The 20081-nt window shown below is 37.9% G+C and overlaps 1 protein-coding gene and 1 long non-coding RNA gene across 2 annotated transcripts in view; one reads left to right on the top strand and one right to left on the bottom strand.

Moving 5' to 3' along the window:
- Positions 1-4933, top strand: part of LOC307187515 — a 40349-nt gene extending 35416 nt beyond the window's left edge. The window contains exon 4 of the long non-coding RNA XR_013828630.1: positions 4821-4933. This is a non-coding gene — a long non-coding RNA (uncharacterized lncRNA). The remainder of the gene's footprint in view (positions 1-4820) is intronic.
- CCDC150 (coiled-coil domain containing 150) overlaps positions 1-20081 on the bottom strand; it is a 92171-nt gene that overhangs the window by 13614 nt on the left and 58476 nt on the right. Inside the window, 6 exon segments of the mRNA XM_079923670.1 lie at positions 679-805; positions 1718-1887; positions 2698-2791; positions 3843-4012; positions 4908-5036; positions 10052-10159. Coding sequence (XP_079779796.1) covers positions 679-805; positions 1718-1887; positions 2698-2791; positions 3843-4012; positions 4908-5036; positions 10052-10159 — 798 coding nt within the window.

The following is a 20081-nucleotide window of genomic DNA, read 5'->3' as shown; positions in this document are numbered from 1 at the left end:
GGCAAATCCTTTTTCTTTGCTCACATGTCCTATTTATTTTTGTAACTAAGCTTTGTTCATCCTCTTACATAGAGAGTGTCACAGCCCTGTCAGCTCTGCCAGTCTCAACCCTGTATAATTTCACAAGCTTCCCTTCTTCTTCGATCACCCAACCAGCCTAAAACAAACTTTCCCTTACTTCTGAATTCCTTTAAAATTGTACACAGCTTCTAGCTATCCAAGAAACATCTGATGTCTTCCTAGTTGTCTCATGTAAAGAGTGGAGATGACAATTAAATAAGGGGTCATTTAGCACAGACCACATCTTCTGCTGTTTTTACTTGTGCCTCTCAGGAGGAGGTAGGTGCATGATGGATGCTAGTTAAGTGAATTGAGGAGACAGGTGACTTGCCATCTGTCTAGCAGATGGCGGTCTCCTCCTTCCTCTTTCCCACTCAGTTATTATTCTCCAGTGGGAAGGCTGTCATCAAGGCATTCCTTCATTGGGCAGATAACTGTATATCAGAAACTTTTTGTGTGTTAATTTTACAAACAGCATAGAGATGTAGCTGGCTTGCTGGCGACAGGGGGATTAGAAGAGCCAAAGAACAACTGTAGCCATTCTGGGAAATCCTGTAGCTGGTTCTCCTCTTCAAAGGCATTCACCTAGAGGGAGACTTTTGTCACTTGCCTCCATACCTCAGTCACTTCCCGTTGTGCTGCTTTCTTTGCAGTTTCTCTCTCAATTTGAAACTGCTTTCTTAGAGCATCTATGCGTTCAGCATGCAGTTCTGCTTCTATTTTGGATTCTTCACTCATCTGTTCTCTGTTTTGAAAAAGAGAGATGATAAATCACCTTTAGAAAACATCTTAGTAGATGTCATTTACCAATGAGAAGTAGATAAGTCACCAGGTAGAAATCACTGATCTGGAACTCATTAACAGAAGAAGAAATAAGCATTTACCTACAGCATTAAAATACAAAAAGTCATTCAATAGAAAGAGATCCACCCAAAAGAGTGAAACACATACTCTTGTTTTAACCAATACTGAGTAGTCCTGAGCCAGCAACATTTCACCAGAATATAAAATTTGTACAGATTACAAATATGAAAAATGCCCTCTTTGCTTTAGCTGATACTTGCCTGCTGTATCAGTATGTTCACTGCATGAAAGGACTAAAGATCCACGTGCACAATGCACTTCCCTTGGGTATAAACTTTCATGGGATGTTATTAATATCTAAATCCTATTTGCCTAGATAGTTTAACAAAAAACTTCAGTGGCTTGACCTGAACTTGATGGGTTTGACCTAACTAATCTCAGGACAAAATTGAAAACAATGAATGGTTTAGCAGCTGCTTAAATGGAATTATCCCACTCCTGGAGGGGTTATTCCCATCCATGCTTCTGTTTCTCCTTTTCCAGATCATACTTTTAAAGGACACATAAGCTTCTGATAGAAAAGGTTTGGCAGAAACATGTAAGTGTCCCTTCCAACTTGGTTTAAACCTTCATGTACGGAAGAAGACCGACAGTAGATGAGGGAAGAGCTGAAAAGGAGCGTACCCCAGCCAGCTAATATCTGCTCTGCTCAACTATGCCTGCTTCCTTCACATGGCTCTGCTGGGAGTACTAGCTCAAAAGGGAAAAAGGCTTTAACTGGTTTATGTGAATTAGCCAAGCTTACTCTCCCAGAGGCTCTTCCCTAATTTCACTGCGACTGTACTGCCCTTACTTGAAGGTTTCCAAAGTCTGTCGCTCAAGTTCTTTGCTTTCCAGTTTCTCTTGAACGTGATCAAGCTTTGTTTGCAGATGATGATTTGTCTGGAGAGCTTGCTCCAGGCTCATAGCCAGTGTCCTGTTGTCTTCTCTAGCTACATCTAGAGCTTTTTGTAGAGGCTCCATCTGAAAGAAGAATGATTGTTTTCGATTTCGCAAGATTGTTTTTAATTCCACTGTAACAGACACAAGAAGTCCATAACACTGTATATTCACTCTTTAAACTTTGAAACAATAATTGTTTGGAACCAGAACCAAAGACTCCAGATGCCTAGAATATATATGTGAGAACTTATTACAGACAGTCCTTAGGAGACTCTTAGAAGGTGATAGGAAGGGTATGCTCCACTGGTCACTAGAGAGTTTTGGAAAATACAGCCAACTTATTTATCCTAATTTCTAAAGTTTTAAACCAGTTAAACTCCTCCCTTCCTGATCCTATGACCCTCTGGTCTCACTGCCTAGAGAGATGAGAACTGGCAACTGTTCCTTGTATATCCTTCTAGAAAAAGCTTTTTATAGGCAATATCTCTATTTTATATGTGTGCATACGTGTAGATACATATTCATGTGCGTACACACCTATAAACACATGTGAGTATGCCTCCTTATTTAGTGGGATCATTCTAGCTACTTCTGACTAAAGTTATGTTGTTTTCTAAGCCCTTTAACTTCACTTATGCATTAATACATGAAAAGAATGCAGACCACATAAGACAAAGAGAGTTAGGCATAATTATGGTCCTGGTTTGCCAATAAATGGTTCACTGTAAGATCACAGACCCATTTCCCATTTGGAAATATGTCACTGTTCAAAACTCAGACTTGAATGGAAAGGAAATTTACCCGATTGTTTTACTCCGTTTCTCCAAAATAGCAATATCCCAATAAAATAAAAAATATCAACATTATCATCTATAAAAACCTGGCTTCTACCTCACTGTTGTGCTGGGCCTCCACGACAAGGACTCTGGCCTGCCACTGGTCCGCTTCTGCTTCCAGCTTCTGTACCCGCTGTTGATTTAGAGCCCTGTAAATGAAGGGCACAGGGAGAGTGACCACAGAAAAGTACCATCTGGGAATGATACCACTGGGAGTTACAGGACACCTTCCAGGAAGCCCAAATGGCACATGTAGTGGGCTACAGATGCTCAGAATATCTGAGAGTTGGCAGGTGACGATTAGTAGCCTCAGCTTCAGGTTAAGAAACTAATTTTCGTATGGATTAAAAACTTGTCCTGTTTATGATTCAACTTGGCTTTATATATTAAACTATCAGTACATGTTGATGACTAACTTATGGGCTGGTAACTTTATACTATATATATTACTAGTACAAAAATATATCACCTCTATGTGGACTGGCTTGCTGTTGAGATTTCTGCTTTTTACCTAGAATTTTATTGTGAATAGTAAACTATTTTTAATACCATCCCCTTGACTTTTTTTAAGTTCAGAGGTAATACAGATTCATAATATGTAAAAAAACAAGCACAATGAAGAATATAAAACTCACTTGTTCTCCCATAACATAGAGGCAATATGCACCACTAATGTATTACAATATGTCTTAGAGGGCTGATTAAATCCAAACCATTTGTTCATTAACCTAAAAGGGAAACTTTTATGTAATTTTTGAAACATTCAAAGGAGTTCACTTATAAAACATGGCTAAAAGTAGTTCTCAGAATGATTCATCTAAAATAAATAGGATACTAATAAATGGATAATTAATTCAAACAGAAGTAGACACTTGGCTTTAATCTTGACAATTACCGTTCTGTAGACCCAAGGGCAGGTATAAATGGTGTAGAAAACAGCAAGGATAAAACAGCATATATCACATGAATTTCTAGAATACATACTTATTTACATCACTACAAAATATGAGAATTTTTGGATATCATTTTTATTTATAATTCCAGATTTTCCTGAATTTGCTAGTTCTTTAAATACCATTTTACTACTTTATTTTCACAAGGGAATCAATATAAAGTGACTGTTTCTTGACTGCACTCTGTTCTTTACTACAAGGCAGCAGAAAAATACAAGTACAAAGACAGAAAAATAATCTCTGGTACCTTTCTTTCTTGAGGCCTGCAATCTCTGAATCCCTCTGCCCAAGCTCTGTTTGCACTTTTTCCAGAGCGCCTTGCATCTTACTGTAAGAAGCCAACACATTCTCCAACATGATTGTAACTTTGCAGTTGTCTTCTTTAGCTTCTGCCAGTTGTCGCTGAAAGTTTCCCACCTAATAGAAAATGAAATAAGACAAAGATATTTGATCCTTTCTGGTTATTCTTCTGCTGAGTCCCATGACTTCTAGAAGAGTATGGAAACCAGGTCTGGTAGAATGCTAAGAGGAATAATTAAAGTATATTTTGTATTTATTTTGTTTCTTAAGTTATTCTGACTTTGAGAAAGAGAAAACTAGACCCTAGATCATATGGATCCTATGAAGAACTCTGCAGTGCATCCTAACTATTGTCGTGTCCAGCACATATATTAACTAGAGACAAAAGGACCAACAGCTTCTTGGGTGTAGAGGGGGTCCCAGACTGGCCTGCGCTAGCCCTCCTCAGCTATCTTACCATGGAGTCAGAAGAAAATAACACATTTGAAGTCCATCAGAAGTATCTGAGGAAAAAGGACCATAAGAGAAAGTGGAAGCTGCTGAAGAATGATGTGACTCACAGCCCTCTTCAGAGGGGCAAAATCTGGCACCTGCTGTCAAGAAGTTTGGGATGTTACCCCTCTTCCCACTAAGTACACACACGGTTAAGCAGAAAGCATTTGGTAATTTGACTTAATATAAAATCTTAACAGTGTTATATCACATTAATAGAACATAAGTAGGTGGTTATTAATACCAAGGTCAGATGTGTTTCAACAGAAAAAAATAGGACTTTTGATTATTTTAAGACAGGAAGAAAAAAAAAAACCATTGGGAGTTAAATCATGTATTTTTAAGGGAAATATTTTAGAGCTCTTCTAAAGTTATCCTTTTTTAGGAAAAAAAAAATCCTCCTCTGATCAATCCTCTTTCTTTTTTACTAAAGGTAACAAGAAAAGAAAGAATATGGCTCATGAAAATTTCAGAAGCGCTTCATTTCAGTAACAGACTTCAGAAAGGATTGATGTCTTGCCTTCTTGTTCCCCCTGTCCTCCAAAGCTTCGAGGTCACCTTTCAACTTCTGAGTCTCTTTCAGGGCTGCAGCACGAACCTTCACAACTCGTGAGAGCTCCCCTTCATTCTTTTCAAGAATGGATTTCACCTTAGTAGAAAAAAAGAAATGATAAATGATTCTCCCAAAGCACAATCAATCAGCAATTAGAATAAGACAGCAATTTAGAAGCCAAATTTAAAATGTTTAATTAAATATGCTTATATATTATTGTAAATAAAAACTAGCTTTAGTAGCTGTTTTTCCCCTTAAAACTACAAAGCAAAAAAAAAATCTGTTAATAAACATGGGCAAATCTCTAATATATGTCAATCTCTATGAAAGCACAGAATGAAGGTAAGGGAGATAAGACAATGATGCTAAGATGAAAAACGGGGGAGAAACTGATTATCACAGAATTTGAAAATACAATATAAATTAATATCATAAAAGCAAAGGTGAAGAAGCACTAAATAGTGTCAAGAAAATAGTGTTACAGAAGTGTTCTAAATAGTGTCCTAATCCTAATTAGAAGTATTAGAATTTTACATCTCTGAAATACTTTTAGTATATCTACAGTTATTTCAGATGATCATACTATTCTAAATACTACTCTTTTAAAAAATACTTTATCTTGAAATACAGACTCACAGGAGGTTACAAAATTAGTGCAGAGTCCCCATGCACTCTTTTCCCTGCTTCTAATGATGACATCTTATATTGTAGTTCAACATTAAAACCAGGAAACTGACTTTAATGAGATTAACTAGACTACAAAACTTACAATTTTCACCATTTTTTTTAATCTGCATTCATCTGTGTATGCACACATGCACACAGCTCTATGTAATCTGATCCCATGCACATATTCCTGTGATCACGACAATCAAGATACAGAACTGCTCCACTGCCGCAAAGAACTCACTTGTGCTACTTTCTCTGTGTTCACACCCTCCCCCAAACTCATCCCATGTCCCCTGGCAACCACTAATTTGTTCTCTATCGCTACTGTTTTTGTCATTTCAAGAATGTTATTTTAAACATTTAAAAATAATTAATTTCAGTATAATACATTCATATTTTTTAAAACAGCCTTACTGAGATATAGTTGACATACAATAAGCTATGTATATTTAAAGTGTACAATTTTGATATATGTATAAACCATAATCATGATTATGAACACTTCCATTATCCCAAAAGTTCCCTTATGCCTTTTTGTAATTTCCCCCACTTCTATCTCTCCCTGTTCCTACACATCCACCCAAGGCTACCACTGACCTGTTTTCTGTCACAATCAATTCACTTTTATTTCCTAGAATTTTATATAATGAAATCATATTTTATGTACTCATTTTTGAATGATTTTTCACTCAGCACAGTTATTTTGAGATTCACTCAATCTTCTTTATGTTGCTGAATAGTGTTCTGCTGAACACTTGAGTTGTTCCAGTTTTAAGCTATTACAAGTAGAGCTGCTCTGGGCAGTTGTATACAGATCTTTGTGTAGACAGACGCTTTCATTTATCTTTGGTAAATGCATAGGAGTGGAACGGCTGGGTTGTATGGTAGTAATATGTATCACTTTTAAAGAAACTACCAAACTATTTTCCAGAGTGGCTGAGTGATTTTACATTCCCTTCAGCAATGTATGAGAGTTCCTCCACATCTTCACTAACACTTGGGGTAATCAGTTTTTCAATTTTAGACATTCTAATAGTGTGTGGTAGTATCTCACTGCAGTTTCAGTTTGCATTTCCCTAATAACTGATGTTTAACATCTTTTCAAGTGCTTATTTATCATCCATATATCTTTTTTGGTGAAACGTGTGTTCAAATACTTTGCGCCTTTTTCTTTTTTTTTCGGATTGTCTTTCCTTCTTAGTGAGTTTTGAGAGTTTTTAATAAACTGTGGAGACAAGACCTTTATCAGATATGTGATTTGCAAATGTTTTTCCCCCAGCCTGTAGCTTTTCTCTTCATTTTCTTAACAATGTCTTTGAAGAGCATACGTTGTCAATGTTACATTTTTTCCTTTATGGATCATGCTTTTGATGTCAAATCTAAGAAATCTTTGTGTAATCCAAGATCACAGTGGTTTCATCCTATGTTTCAGAAGTTTTACAGTTTTAGGTTTTACCTTTAGGGCTTTCATCCATTTTGAGTTAATTTTTGTATATGGTAAGAGGTATGGATCAAAGGTATTTTGTTTTTTTGTTTTTGCATATGATACCCAATTGCCTTAGCACATTTGATGAAAAGACCATCCTTTCTCTACTTTTGCTTCTGTTGAAAATAACGTGTTCATAAAATTATTCTGGATGGGTAGCACATTCACATTACTCTTAAGGTGCAAAAGGATAAAGTGAAAAATCTCCCAGCCACCCAGTTTCCTTCCTCGAAAATAATGTTGCCAATTTATTACGATTCATTTTAGAGAGACTCTATTCAAAAGTGAATACATATGTATACTTCATCGCCCCAATCCTTCTGCACACAAATATTAAAATACTCTGTATACTCTTCTGAGCCTTGACTGTTTTAACCTAATAATAGATATGTTATGATTAAGATAAATATATCTTCAAACAGTATTCCAAACTATGGGTATACCATGGTTTATTTAGCCAGCCTCTTACTGATGGAATTTTGGTTGTTTCTAGTCTTTTGCTAATAACAAACAATACTTCAGAAAGTACCTTGTAAACATGTCTTATGTATAAGCTAGTGTATCTGTAGGAAAAAATACAACTGTGGGCGTAAAGTGATAAACAAAGCCAAATTGCCCTCCACAGGAAAAGGGCACTCCAAACAGCAGCAAAGAACGCCTTTCACCCACATCTTCCTCAATATTATACTTCCTTATAACTTTTAACCTGTAACATTAAAAATAATTTCTTCTATAAGGATTCAAGAATAGTACAAAATATGCTAACTTATAAGGTTTTGAAAACCTATTGGATTTTGTTCTAGAAAAGTACATTAGGAAGAATATAGTTTTTATAATTTTACCAGTGTGTATAAAATATTTATAAATATGAAAAGGCCACTAGCAAAAGTGCTTACAAAAAGGGTCTAAATAGTAGTTAACTCTAGAGGACAATCTATAGTACTTTCTATTTTTAAATATCAAACGAAGATGGATGCTCTAGTAAGTTTTCTTTGGAAAGTATTTTCCAATGTTCAAGTTCTCAGGGCTTCTATTTATGTATTTCTACTTTAAAATCAGGCTTTACCCATTTTACTATAAATGTTAAGACTATTAGCATTAATTTTTAAAGTGAAAATTAGAGTAAAAATCTCAATGGTTACTCTTAAGCCAAATATGACAGTTCTGTGTCCAAGACAAAAATTAAGTATGCAATAGCCAGAAGGACGGTTTTGATCTACATCATCAGTTTTTCCTGTTTGTGAAGAAGTTCTTTCCTTGTTGTTACTCACACCTCCAAATGTTATCTTTCTATATGTTACTACTTTTCTTCATTGTTGTATAAATCTGAAATTTCCTTATGATTTAATTTGTGGCCTTCACTTACCGAATCCCGGTAAAGAAAATTTGGTGACTCATCATTTAATGGTCTTGAGGCAAGAATGTCTATTTTACCTTCCAGTCTTCCCTCCATGGTTTTAATGGCATTCAAAAGAGTCTTTAGAGAGATCCTAGAGTCTCCGATCTCCTGAGAAGACCTCACAGAAGTCAGGGTAGGTGCAAAGGTCACGTGGCGTGTAGGGTTTGGCCTAACACTGGGCAAACCAGCTGATGAAGTTCGTTCCTTTACATTGTTGACATAGGGCCTATAGCTTTCAAGGAATTTTGAAGATGCAGGCCTCTCTGGAGACTTCCTTCTTCTTGGAGGCATCACCAATTTAAAAAGACAAAATCAACTAAACCTAGAATTATTTTTCAGTGAGTGCCCCCTTTACTATGAGAAACAACACAACGTTCTAAATGAAGCTGGGATGGAAAATATACTTAAAAATGTGTTCGTTTGCTTTCAGAATGAAGAAAATACTAGTGTAAAGTATGTCCTAGTGAAGAAACAAAGCGTATCTAATGAGGTCCCCTTTACCAGTAGAGTCAGATTGTTAGAACCCTAGCAGCCTTCCATTTGAAGACACATTCTAGTTGCTTGGTTACCAAGGATATACATACACAAACATTATAGTTAAAGAAGTTACACATGCTTACAGTGTTAAAAATTAAAAATAAATAATGTGATAAATTTGTAAATCATTGAAATGAATCACTTTCTTTTAGTAACATATTCCTGGATTATTTTCTTCACTAAATGTTTTACATATCTTCTTTGTCTAATTTTCTCTGTTCATATGTTAAATTGTTATGTGACCTATGAACGGTTTTCAGTCTCAATTGCCACCATGCTAACAAGTAAGCACCTTCACTACTAATACCTCTTTCAAGTGCGCTATTGCAGGTATATCTTGTTGGCAATGAGTTCTGCGTTTGCCTGTAATTAAAAACCCAAAGAGGGCTTCCCTGGTGGCACAGTGGTTGAGAGTCCGCCTGCTGATGCAGGGGACACGGGTTCGTGCCCCAGTCCGGGAGGATCCCGCGTGCTGCGGAGTGGCTGGGCCCATGAGCCATGGCCGCTGGGCCTGCACGTCTGGAGCCTGTGCTCCGCAACGGGAGAGGCCACAACAGTGAGAGGCCCGCGTACTGCAAAAAAAAAACCCAAAAACCCAAAGATACTTGGTTCCTCACGTCTGCCGAAAGTTTTAAGGCTCAAATTAAAAAACCACTTCCTCTATGATAGAGATCTCGATGCTTTCATCATGATGATGTTCCCTATGCATGCTCACAATACAATCTATTTTGTTTCTGAAAGGCATAACCTTCTATTCTATAATAAAGTCTGCTGAGTACATTCCTAATCTTAGCAAGTTGAGTGTCCCAATACTGCTTCAGGCATCTTTATGAATTCTTCTGTGGTTGAGTGGAACCTTGTACATCAAGGGTGTTTAAAAATGTTTTTGATAAATTGAGTCAAGTGAGAGAATATTCATCTTTCTGGGATCATATGGTGAGGTGGGGAGAAAGGCACCAATTTCTTAAAAGCTGATTAAAACAACATAGAAGCAATCTGTTTTATAGCTATTAATCACACCTGAGCATATTTGCCCTCTAGTGCCTTACTGAACTTGCGTAGATGGTCGTTCTGTGAACTGGTTTCAGTAAAAGAATGTAGTTGTTCTTCTAGCTGCTTAACTTTTATCTAGAGAAAAAAACAGAAGAATAAAAAAACAAGTCTCATTAATGAAATATATATATATATACTCCAAAACAAAAAAGAAAGATGTCACAAGTTATGCAAAAAAAAAAAAAAAAATCACAGAAAATCCTTAAAACTTGTAAAAAGCAATCCTAAGTTTTTCTAATGATGCTGTTTCGTTTTTGTTTTTGTTTTTGCGGTACGCGGGCCTCTCACTGTTGTGGCCTCTCCCGTTGCGGAGCACAGGCTCCGGATGCGCAGGCTCAGTGGCCATGGCTCACGGGCCCAGCCGCTCCGCGACATGCAGGATCTTCCCAGACTGGGGCACGAACTCGTGTCCCCTGCATCGGCAGGCGGACTCTCAACCACTGCACCACCAGGGAAGCCCTCTAATGATGCTATTTCAACTAAAATAGCTATTTCAACAAATAAAAGTAGGCTATAGCCCTATACATGTACTGAGATAATTCATTTGGTTTATAGCATTTATGGAAACTCCAAATTAACATGACTCATGAATATAACAGTGAGACGTTGTGGGTAAAATATCTCAATTTTAAAGGAACTGTGGTATCTAGTATTCAAAACCCTTTCTGAGTACGGATAATTAGAATTGTCAATATGTAAGGAGACAAGAGTCTTGTGTTTACCCACAGAGAATTATGAAAGTTGAATTAACAGAGTTCTTATAGGCTGAATTATATTTGAAAACTAACTCATAAAGCTGGCTACTCACATCTTTCACTTTAAAGAAAAGATGATTTGGGGGAATAAAATCATTAATATTTACTCACAAATCTCCAAATTGTGTATATTTCTACATTTTCTTCCTCTTATTCCCAACCCTCTCAATACAAATCAACAGTTAACATTACTGAGCCTATCTCTGAATCAGAAAAAATTTCATCCAAAATTTTTAATTTAAATAAACTTTTTCCTCTCTCAGTATCTTTTCTTGTTTCCCACCTCTGAAGGGCAAACTCCTCTTGGTTGTAGCCACTGATTGTTTTCAAGAACTGTTAAAATTTGAGTGCTAATACTTAGTTTTTTTAGAAAGGCTACATGAAAACACATTTGTCTCAGGAAATCTCTCTTGTTCCATCAGAAGAATCCTTCTTTTTCTCATCTTTGCCTCTTTCTGGTGCTCTTTTCCACAGTGTACAGTATAAAACATGTTCCATGGCTCCCCCTTAAGTGTATTCACTTAAGGTTCAGAATTAGAATGGCTGCCTCTAAAGGGAGGTATTGATGCAACACTTATTCTCATTTTAAACGTAAGCAGGGCTTCCCTGGTGGCGCAGTGGTTTAGAGTCCGCCTGCCAGTGCAGGGGACGCGGGTTCGTGCCCTGGTCCGGGAGGATCCCACATGCCGTGAAGCGGCTGGGCCCATGAGCCATGGCCGCTGAGCCTGCGTGTCCGGAGCCTGTGCTCTGCAACAGGAGAGGCCACAACAGTGAGAGGCCCGCGTACCGCAAAAAAAAACAAGAACAAAACCAAAATAAACGTAAGCAAACTGCTGTTAACCTTAGAACTCAGTGGAAAATACTGATGAACACTCAAGAATTTTAGATTTGCCTCTCTTCAAACAAAACACAGGATATCCTTATTCCACAATATTTCTCAGGTAATTTACGCTACCCCCAGCCTCAGAGTACTCAATAAAATGCCCTGAAACTTGTCAGATGGCATGTTCTCATCTATGAAGCACTTTAATTTTTATACTGGGTTTATTTTTTGGAAGGATTTCTAATTCAGGACACTGAAATGGGGAAGAACACAAAAGCAAATAAATCCTGCTGCCCTCAGAGATCTGATGTTTCTGTGTCATTAAAATCCAAGTAGTTTCCATAGCTAGCTTACCAGGCAGTCTCGGGAAATACCAGTATTTCGGTCAAGGTCATATCCTCCTATTGTTTCAAATTATCTAAATATATATAGATACATATTTTTAAAAATTGAGGTATAGTTGATTTATAATATTATGTAAGTTTCAACTGTACAACATAGTGATTCACAATTTTTAAAGATTATACTCCATTTATAGTTATTATAAAATATTGGCTATATTCCATGTGATGTACAATATATCCTTGTAGCTTATTTTATACACAGTGGTATGTACTTCTTAATCTCCTACCCTAATATTGCCCCTTACATATATTTTCTAATATAAAATATAACACTATAGAAACTGTGAGACACCTAAGAAATGGATGAAAAGGAACTTATTTTTATGTGTTTTATAATTCAAGTATTCTAAATTAATGCTATTAATAAATTTCCTAGGTTTTTTTCTTCTTCGATACATATAAGTTGGAAATAAAGTAGGACAAGCCTACAACGTTACCCCAAAGTTTGAAATGAGCTACAGAGTTGAAACAACCTAAACTGCCAGAGTTATGTATTTTGACTAGAAGTATGAAAATACATTCATAAAACTGATAATTTCAGCACAGCACCCTTAATAATATTCATATAATTCCATGAAGCAATTCAAACCAAAGAAGTACAACAACAAACAACATTGATGAATCTCTCAATTATAATGCTGGGTGAAAGAAACAAGACACACAAAAAGTATATACTGTATTATTATACAAAGTTCAAAAATTAATCTGGGGTATTAGAAGTCAGGATGATGGATAGTAACATCATGGGGGATGGTGACTGAAAAAGGCTATGAAATGGGCTCTGGGTGCTGGGAATATTCTGTGTGCTGGTCACATGGTTACCTCTACTTTGTGAAAATCCATTAACTGTACCCTGTGTACTTTTCTGTATAATATGTTATAGCTCAATAAAAATTTACTAAAACAAAACAAACAAAACCTTTAAATAATCTCTAAATTAAGGTCACAAATGCAGCTGCTCCTAAGGGGCTAGGTAGCTAACATAATATTTGAATCCAGTTGGTATAAGAGTGATGAGGCCAGTGGTAGATTAAAGTGAACATAAAGCACTAACTAACATGTTTAAAGACAAGAAAAAGGTGTTGGGCTTCCCTGGTGGTGCAGTGGTTAAGAATCCTCCTGCCAATTCAGGGGACATGGGTTCGATCCCTGGTCCAGGAAGATCCCCTATGCTGCGGAGCAACTAAGCCTGTGCGCCACAACTACTGAGCCTGTGCTCTAGAACCCGCGAGCCACAACTACTGAAGCCCGCGGGCCTAGAGCCCGTGCTCCGCAACAAGAGAAGCCACCGCAATGAGAAGCCCACGCACTGCAATGAAGAGTAGCCTCAGCTCACCGCAACTAGAGACAGCCTGCATGCAGCCAAGAAGACCCAATGCAGCCAAAAATAAACAAATAAATAAAATAAATTTATAAAAAAAAATGTTGGAAATCTTTCAGGCATATATAGCAACATCCCTTCTATTCATCACTCAACTTAAAAAGAATAAAACATTACTAATATAGTTGAAACCCGCTGTGTAGCCTAATCCAACTAAATCTCTTCCATCCTGGAGTTAACTACTATCCTGAATTTGATGTTTTATCATGCTTATTCCTTTTTAATAATTTTACTCTAAATGTATCCCTAAACAGTATGTATTATTATTATTATTATTTTTTGCGGTATGCGGGCCTCTCACTGTTGTGGCCTCTCCTGTTGTGGAGCACAGGCTCCGGATGCGCAGGCTCAGCGGCCATGGCTCACGGGCCCAGCCGCTCCGTGGCATGTGGGATCCTCCTGGACTGGGGCATAAACCTGTGTCCCCTGCATCGGCAGGCAGACTCTCAACCACTGCGCCACCAGGGAAGCCCATGTGGTATTATTTTATAAGATTCATCCATGTTAACACATGTCACTCTACATCTTCTTATATAGACTGCTTTCTAAACTGGTATAATTACTTTTAGGAGAAATTTGACAAACTCTAGTAAATTTCAATTTATGTACATCATACAACCCAGCAATTCTCATCCTAAGAATTATACCTAGAATAGAGAATATTTTGGATGAGTACAAAGACATGTGCAAAAATTCATCATATCAGCATTATTTGCAAACAACTGAAAACTGTCTAAATATCCATCGACATAAGAAAGGATAGCCACAACGGTGAGAGGCCCACGTACCGCAAAAAAAAAAAAAAAAAAAAAAGGATAAATACATTTGGGCATATTTAGATAATGCAATAGTATACAGCACCATATATGAAACTAAAATCATGTTTGAGTGTGAGGCGACAGTTTCTGACAGTCTGCATTAACACCTAAAACCCGGTATTTACATCATTAAGTCAATTTTGACAATGCAATATTTTATCTAATATGGTTCATATGTAATATTTTAATCGATTATAATCCAATTGAGAGAACACACAGCAGACTATTGTTTTGATTACATTTAATATGTAGCTCTTCTTTTAGATTATCTTACGAGAGTAATATGCTATACATTTACAATAGTCAAGACATAGAAGCAACCAAGATATCCATCGACAGATGAATGGATAAAGAAGGTGTGTGTGTGTGTGTGTGTATATATATATATATATATACACACACACACACACACACACACACACACACCACACACACACACACACTCTCACACTGGTCTATTACTCAGCCATAAAAAAGAATGAACTGGGGCTTCCCTGGTGGCGCAGTGGTTGAGAGTCCGCCTGCCAATGCAGGGGACACGGGTTCGTGTCCTGGTCCGGGAAGATCCCACATGCTACGGAGCGGCTGGGCCCGTGAGCCATGGCCGCTGAGCCTGCGCGTCTGGAGCCTGTGCTCCGCAACGGAAGAGGCCACAACAGTGAGAGGCCCGCATACCGCAAAAAAAAAAACCAAAAACAAAACAAAAGAACATATACACACACACATATATATAAAACTGAACCAGTCTGCTGTACACCAGCAACTAACACAAGATTGTCAATTAAAAAAAAAAAAAAGAATAACGTGCTATATAAGAGCACTTTCCCTTGGGCTGGTGAGGTCAGTGCCTTTTGGAATGTGCCAATCCAAGGCATGACATAAAAACACCAGTGAATCAATAGTTTCAAAAGTGTTTCACCTTTCAAAGGCTATCAAAAAGCTTCAGCCCTTATTACAGGAATATGGGCAGAAAAAAAGGCATGTATTTTCCTTAAGATTATAAGGATGATCTCTAACATGTAATCAAGGTTTAAAAGGATAGATAGGTAACATCAAACTCACTAATAAATCTTAAAATGTATTCCACTCCCAGCTAAAATTTGGCTTCAAGGGTTTAAGATTCGGCTATGAGTATTTAAGATTTTTCTCACACACTTAAAAATGTACTTCATTTCTCTTGGGAAAGCTAAAAGCAGGTCAAAATCATGGGCCACAGCTTCTACGAGATGATTAGTGTCACAAAGGAGAAAGCATATACCCAGCCTATTACACTGATCACCTTTCCCAGTGAGAAGTAAATAAGAGAGGTGTACTTCCCCAGCTCATTTCATAGGTGAATAAGATGAAACAAGAAAATTAAGACTTGTGCAAGGTTACACAAGTATAGATGATTATACTTAACTGCATCGCTGCCTCTGGAAAATATTAATTAAAAGCACACAAATAGTGGCCAAATAGCTTTATCTTTTTATTGGACAACATACTGTTTCACAACCATGGTTTATCAACTGCCTTTCAGATCACCTGCCATTTCTGGGCTGGAGCTTGTCTGCTAACCCTATGGTAAGTCCCTTGGGCAGATGAGATAAGATTAACACTGAGGTGTTCGGCAAATCTCTAGGGAGATTACTTATTCAGTCAGCTCTATAGCTGCCAAGCCTAACCAGACTTCATTTCATACCATTCAGTCCACTGGTGCTCAACTATGGTTGCACATTGGAATCACCAGGGATTTAAAAAGTATTGAAGCCTACGACTTACTCCCTGAGATTCTGATTTAATTGCTCTGGGGTGCAAGCCTGGTCATGGGGAGTTTTCCCTTTATATTTATTTTATTATGAAAAAATTTAAATATACATAAAAATTGAAATGTGCATACACCTGCCATTCAAATTCAACCATTAACATTTTTATACTTACTTATCATATATTCATCCATCATTTTCTCTATTGATCTATCAAACTATTTACTTTTTTCAATGATTCATTTCAAAGTAAATGGCAGATATCATATACTTCCTAGCATGAAGAGTTTTTTAAATTCCCCAGGGGAGCCTACTGTGTAGCTAAGGCTGAGAACCACTAATTTAGACGTCAGTGTTTCTACTGAAGTTGGTTTAAGGCAGGTCTAGCCTTATTAGTGGCAAGCTTCCTGCTCTGAGGACACTTTAGGGACAAAACTCACATGGAGTGAAAGAACAATATCATCTCATGCACAAGTCAATTCTATTGCCTTGCATCTCAATTTCCAGGTTATTTCTTTTTAGGAATGTTATAAAAATTCTGCAAAAAGGAGAACATATGCGATGGAGGGAACCAAGATGGTGGAGTAGGATGATGCTGAGCTCACCTACCCCTACAAACAAATCAAAAATACATCTATATGTGCAGCAGCTCTCAGTGAAAACCAACTGGAGACTGGCAGAAAGATGTCTACAACCAAGGCTGCAAAGAAAGATCCACAGAGTTTGCTAGGAAGGGAGAAGTGATCAGGTCGGGACCTATGTCCCTAGTAGGGATACAGAAGAGGAGGGGATGTCACAGGTTCAGAGATCCTCCCTGGGGATTTTGGGGCTTGAACCACATATTAGGAACCCCAGTCCTGGGGACCAACAATGGAAAGATGAATCCCACTAGCTGGTTTGAAAATCAGTGGGACATACCAGAGAGCTGTAAGAAACTGAGACTCTGCTCCTGAAGAGCGCACACACGCTTGCTTACTCCCAGGAACAAGGTAGAGGAAACAAATTAAAAATGGCCTGGGGCTCTGGCCGGTGTCCCAAGACCACCCCAACAGCTGCCCTAGTCTGCGCGGATGCCAGCTCCAGCCCCTCTTGCTCTGGAGCAGCTCCCCACTAGGTAAAGGCTGCCACTGTCAAGGAGGATAAGCACTTGGGGGAGATGGAGTGGTTCAGACTGGGCCCTGCATCTGAATAGGGTGGGGGCAATCATTACCAGTGTGTGCAGAAGTGGTGGGGCAGGAGTTACTTGGAACTCCTACTGATGTGCTGGGACCATCCCAGTGCACACCCCAGCCCACACCAGGCACCTACTCTGGACCCTTTTGCTCCGATGCAGCTGCTCACTAGGGTGAAGGCTGCCACTGCTGGAGGGGAGAGGGAGTGCACACTTAAGAGGGAACAAAACCAGCCTGGACCTGACCCTTAGGGCTTCTGCTCCAGCACCTTGATACCTGGTCCTACACCTGATAGGGTGGCTATAGCCATTGAGCATAGGAGAAGTGCCAGCTCACACCTGGCTCTGGCTCTAGCCCCTCCGTCTTTGGAGGGTAGGAGGAGACCCTCCCTACCTCCCACCAAGGTGGTAACTGCCAGCACACCCTGGGGGAAGATGTAACCTGTGCTCACTTCAGATTCAGCTCTCCCAGCAAAGCCACTGAGTGCAGAGGAGAGTGCACAGGGACACTCCCACACAAGGACACCCCTTTAAGTTTGGGATAAGTAACTTTTACCTAGAGATACAGAAAGTTAAACAAAATGAGAAGATAAAAGAATTTATTTCAAACAAAAGAACAAAAAACACTCCTGAAAAAACAACTAATGAAATAGAGATAAATAATTTACCAGATACAGAGGTCAAAGCATTAGTAATAAGAATGCTAACTGAACTTGGGAAAAGAATAGATGAACAGAGTAAGATTTTTTACAAGGGACTAGAAAATATAAAAAAGAACCAGTTGGAGTTGAAGATCATAATAACTGAAATGAAAAGTACACTAAAAGGAATTAATAACAGACTAGGAGATACAGAAGAATGCATAAGTAATCAGGAAGATACAATATTGGAAATCACCAATTCAGAAGAGCAAAAACAAATTTTAAAACAAATTTTAAAAAATGAGGATAGTTGAAGGAACCTCTGGGACAACATTCCCATTTTAGGGGTCCTAGAAGGAGAAAAGCAAGAGAAGAAGGTTAAAAATGTATTTGATGAAATTATGGCTGAAAAAATTTATTCCTGAGGATGAAGAAACAGATTTCTAAGTATAGGAAGTACAAAGAGTTCCAAATAAGATGAACCTAAAAAGACCCACACCAAGACATATCATAATTAAAATGGCAAAAGTTAACGAGAGAATTTTAGAGGCAGCAAGAAAAAAAAATAAAGAGTAACATACAACGGAACCTCCGTAAGGCTATCAGCTGATTTTTTCCATAGAAACTTGGCAGGTCAGAAGGGAGTGGCATGATATATTTAAAGTATTGAAAGGGAAAAACCTACAAGCCAGAATACTCTACCCAGCAAAATTATTATTCAGAATTGAAAGAGAGATGAAGGACTTCTCAGAGAAGCAAAAATTAAGAGAGTTCATCTAACTGATGTTACAAGTGTTAAAGGGTCTTCTCTAAGTGGAAAAGGCTACAACAAGAAGAATTTATAGGAAAGGAAAATCCCACTAGTAAAGGCAAATATAAGGTAAAGGTTGTGGATCAACTACTTAAATAAGCTAGTACAAGATTAAGAGACAAAAATTATAAAATCAACTATAACTACAATAAACAGTTAAGGGATAGACATGAATATGTAAAATATGACATTGAAAACACAAAATGTGGGGGAGGGGAATAAAAAATGTAGCTTTTTAAAAGTGTATAAATGTATCTGAACTTAAATGACTATTGGTTTAAAATAAGCTCTAGGTCAATATATATGAACTCCACAGTAACCACAAGTAAAAAACCTACAATAGATACACAGAAACTAGGAAAAGAATACAAGCACACCACTAAAGAAAATCATCAAACCACAAGGGAAGGAAGTAAAAGAAGATAACAGAGAAGAACTATAAAAACAACCAGAAAACTAGTGACAAAATGGCAATAAGTACACACTTATCAATAATCACTTTAAATATCAATGGATTAAATGCTCCAGTCAAAAGACATAGGGTGGCTGACTGGATAAAAATGAAGACCCATCTATATGCTGCCTGCAAGAGACTCATCTCAGAGACATACACACAGCCTGAAAGTGAGGGGATGGAAAAAGACAGTTCATGTAAATGGAAGAGGAAAAAAATGCTGGGGTAGCAATACTCGTATCAGACAAAGTAGACTTTAAAATAAAGTCTATAACAAAAGACAACAAACAGCATTATATAATAATAAAGGGATCTGTACAACAATAGGATTAACTTTCATTAACATATATGTACATAATATAGGTGAACCTAATCAGGAGCATCTAAACATATAGAGCAAATATTAACAGACATAAAGGGAGAAAATGACAACAATACAATAATAGTACAGGACTTTAACACTCCACTTGCATCAATGGACAGAAAATCAATAAGGAAACAGTGGTCTTAAATGGCACATTAGACCAGTTGGACTTAATAGATATCTACTGGACTTTACATCCCAAAACAGAAGAATACACATTCTTTTTAAATGCATATGGGGGTTTCCCTGGTGGCACAGTGGTTGGGAGTCCACCTGCCAATGCAGGGGACACAGGTTCGAGCCCTGGCCTGGGAAGATCCCACATGCTACGGAGCAACTAAGCTCATGCGCCACAACTGCTGAGCTTGTGCTCTGGAGCTCGCGTGCCACAACTACTGAAGGCCGTGCACCTAGAGCCCGTGCTCCACAACAAGAGAAGCCACTGCAATGAGAAGCCTGCGCACCGCAGTGAAGAAAAGCCCCCATGTGCCACAACCAGAGAAAGCCTGCACACAGCAATGAAGACCCAATGCAGCCAAAAATTGAAAAAATAAATAAATAAAGTTTAAATGCATATGGAATGTTCTCCAGGATAGACCACATGCTAGGCCATAAAACAAGTCTCAACAA

This window comes from Stenella coeruleoalba (genome assembly GCF_951394435.1).
Source record: "Stenella coeruleoalba genome assembly, chromosome: 6".
In the NCBI taxonomy this organism is placed as follows: domain Eukaryota; kingdom Metazoa; phylum Chordata; class Mammalia; order Artiodactyla; family Delphinidae; genus Stenella; species Stenella coeruleoalba.
The sequence above is the reverse complement of the archived record's forward strand: the minus strand, read 5'-3'. Positions and strand labels throughout refer to the sequence as shown.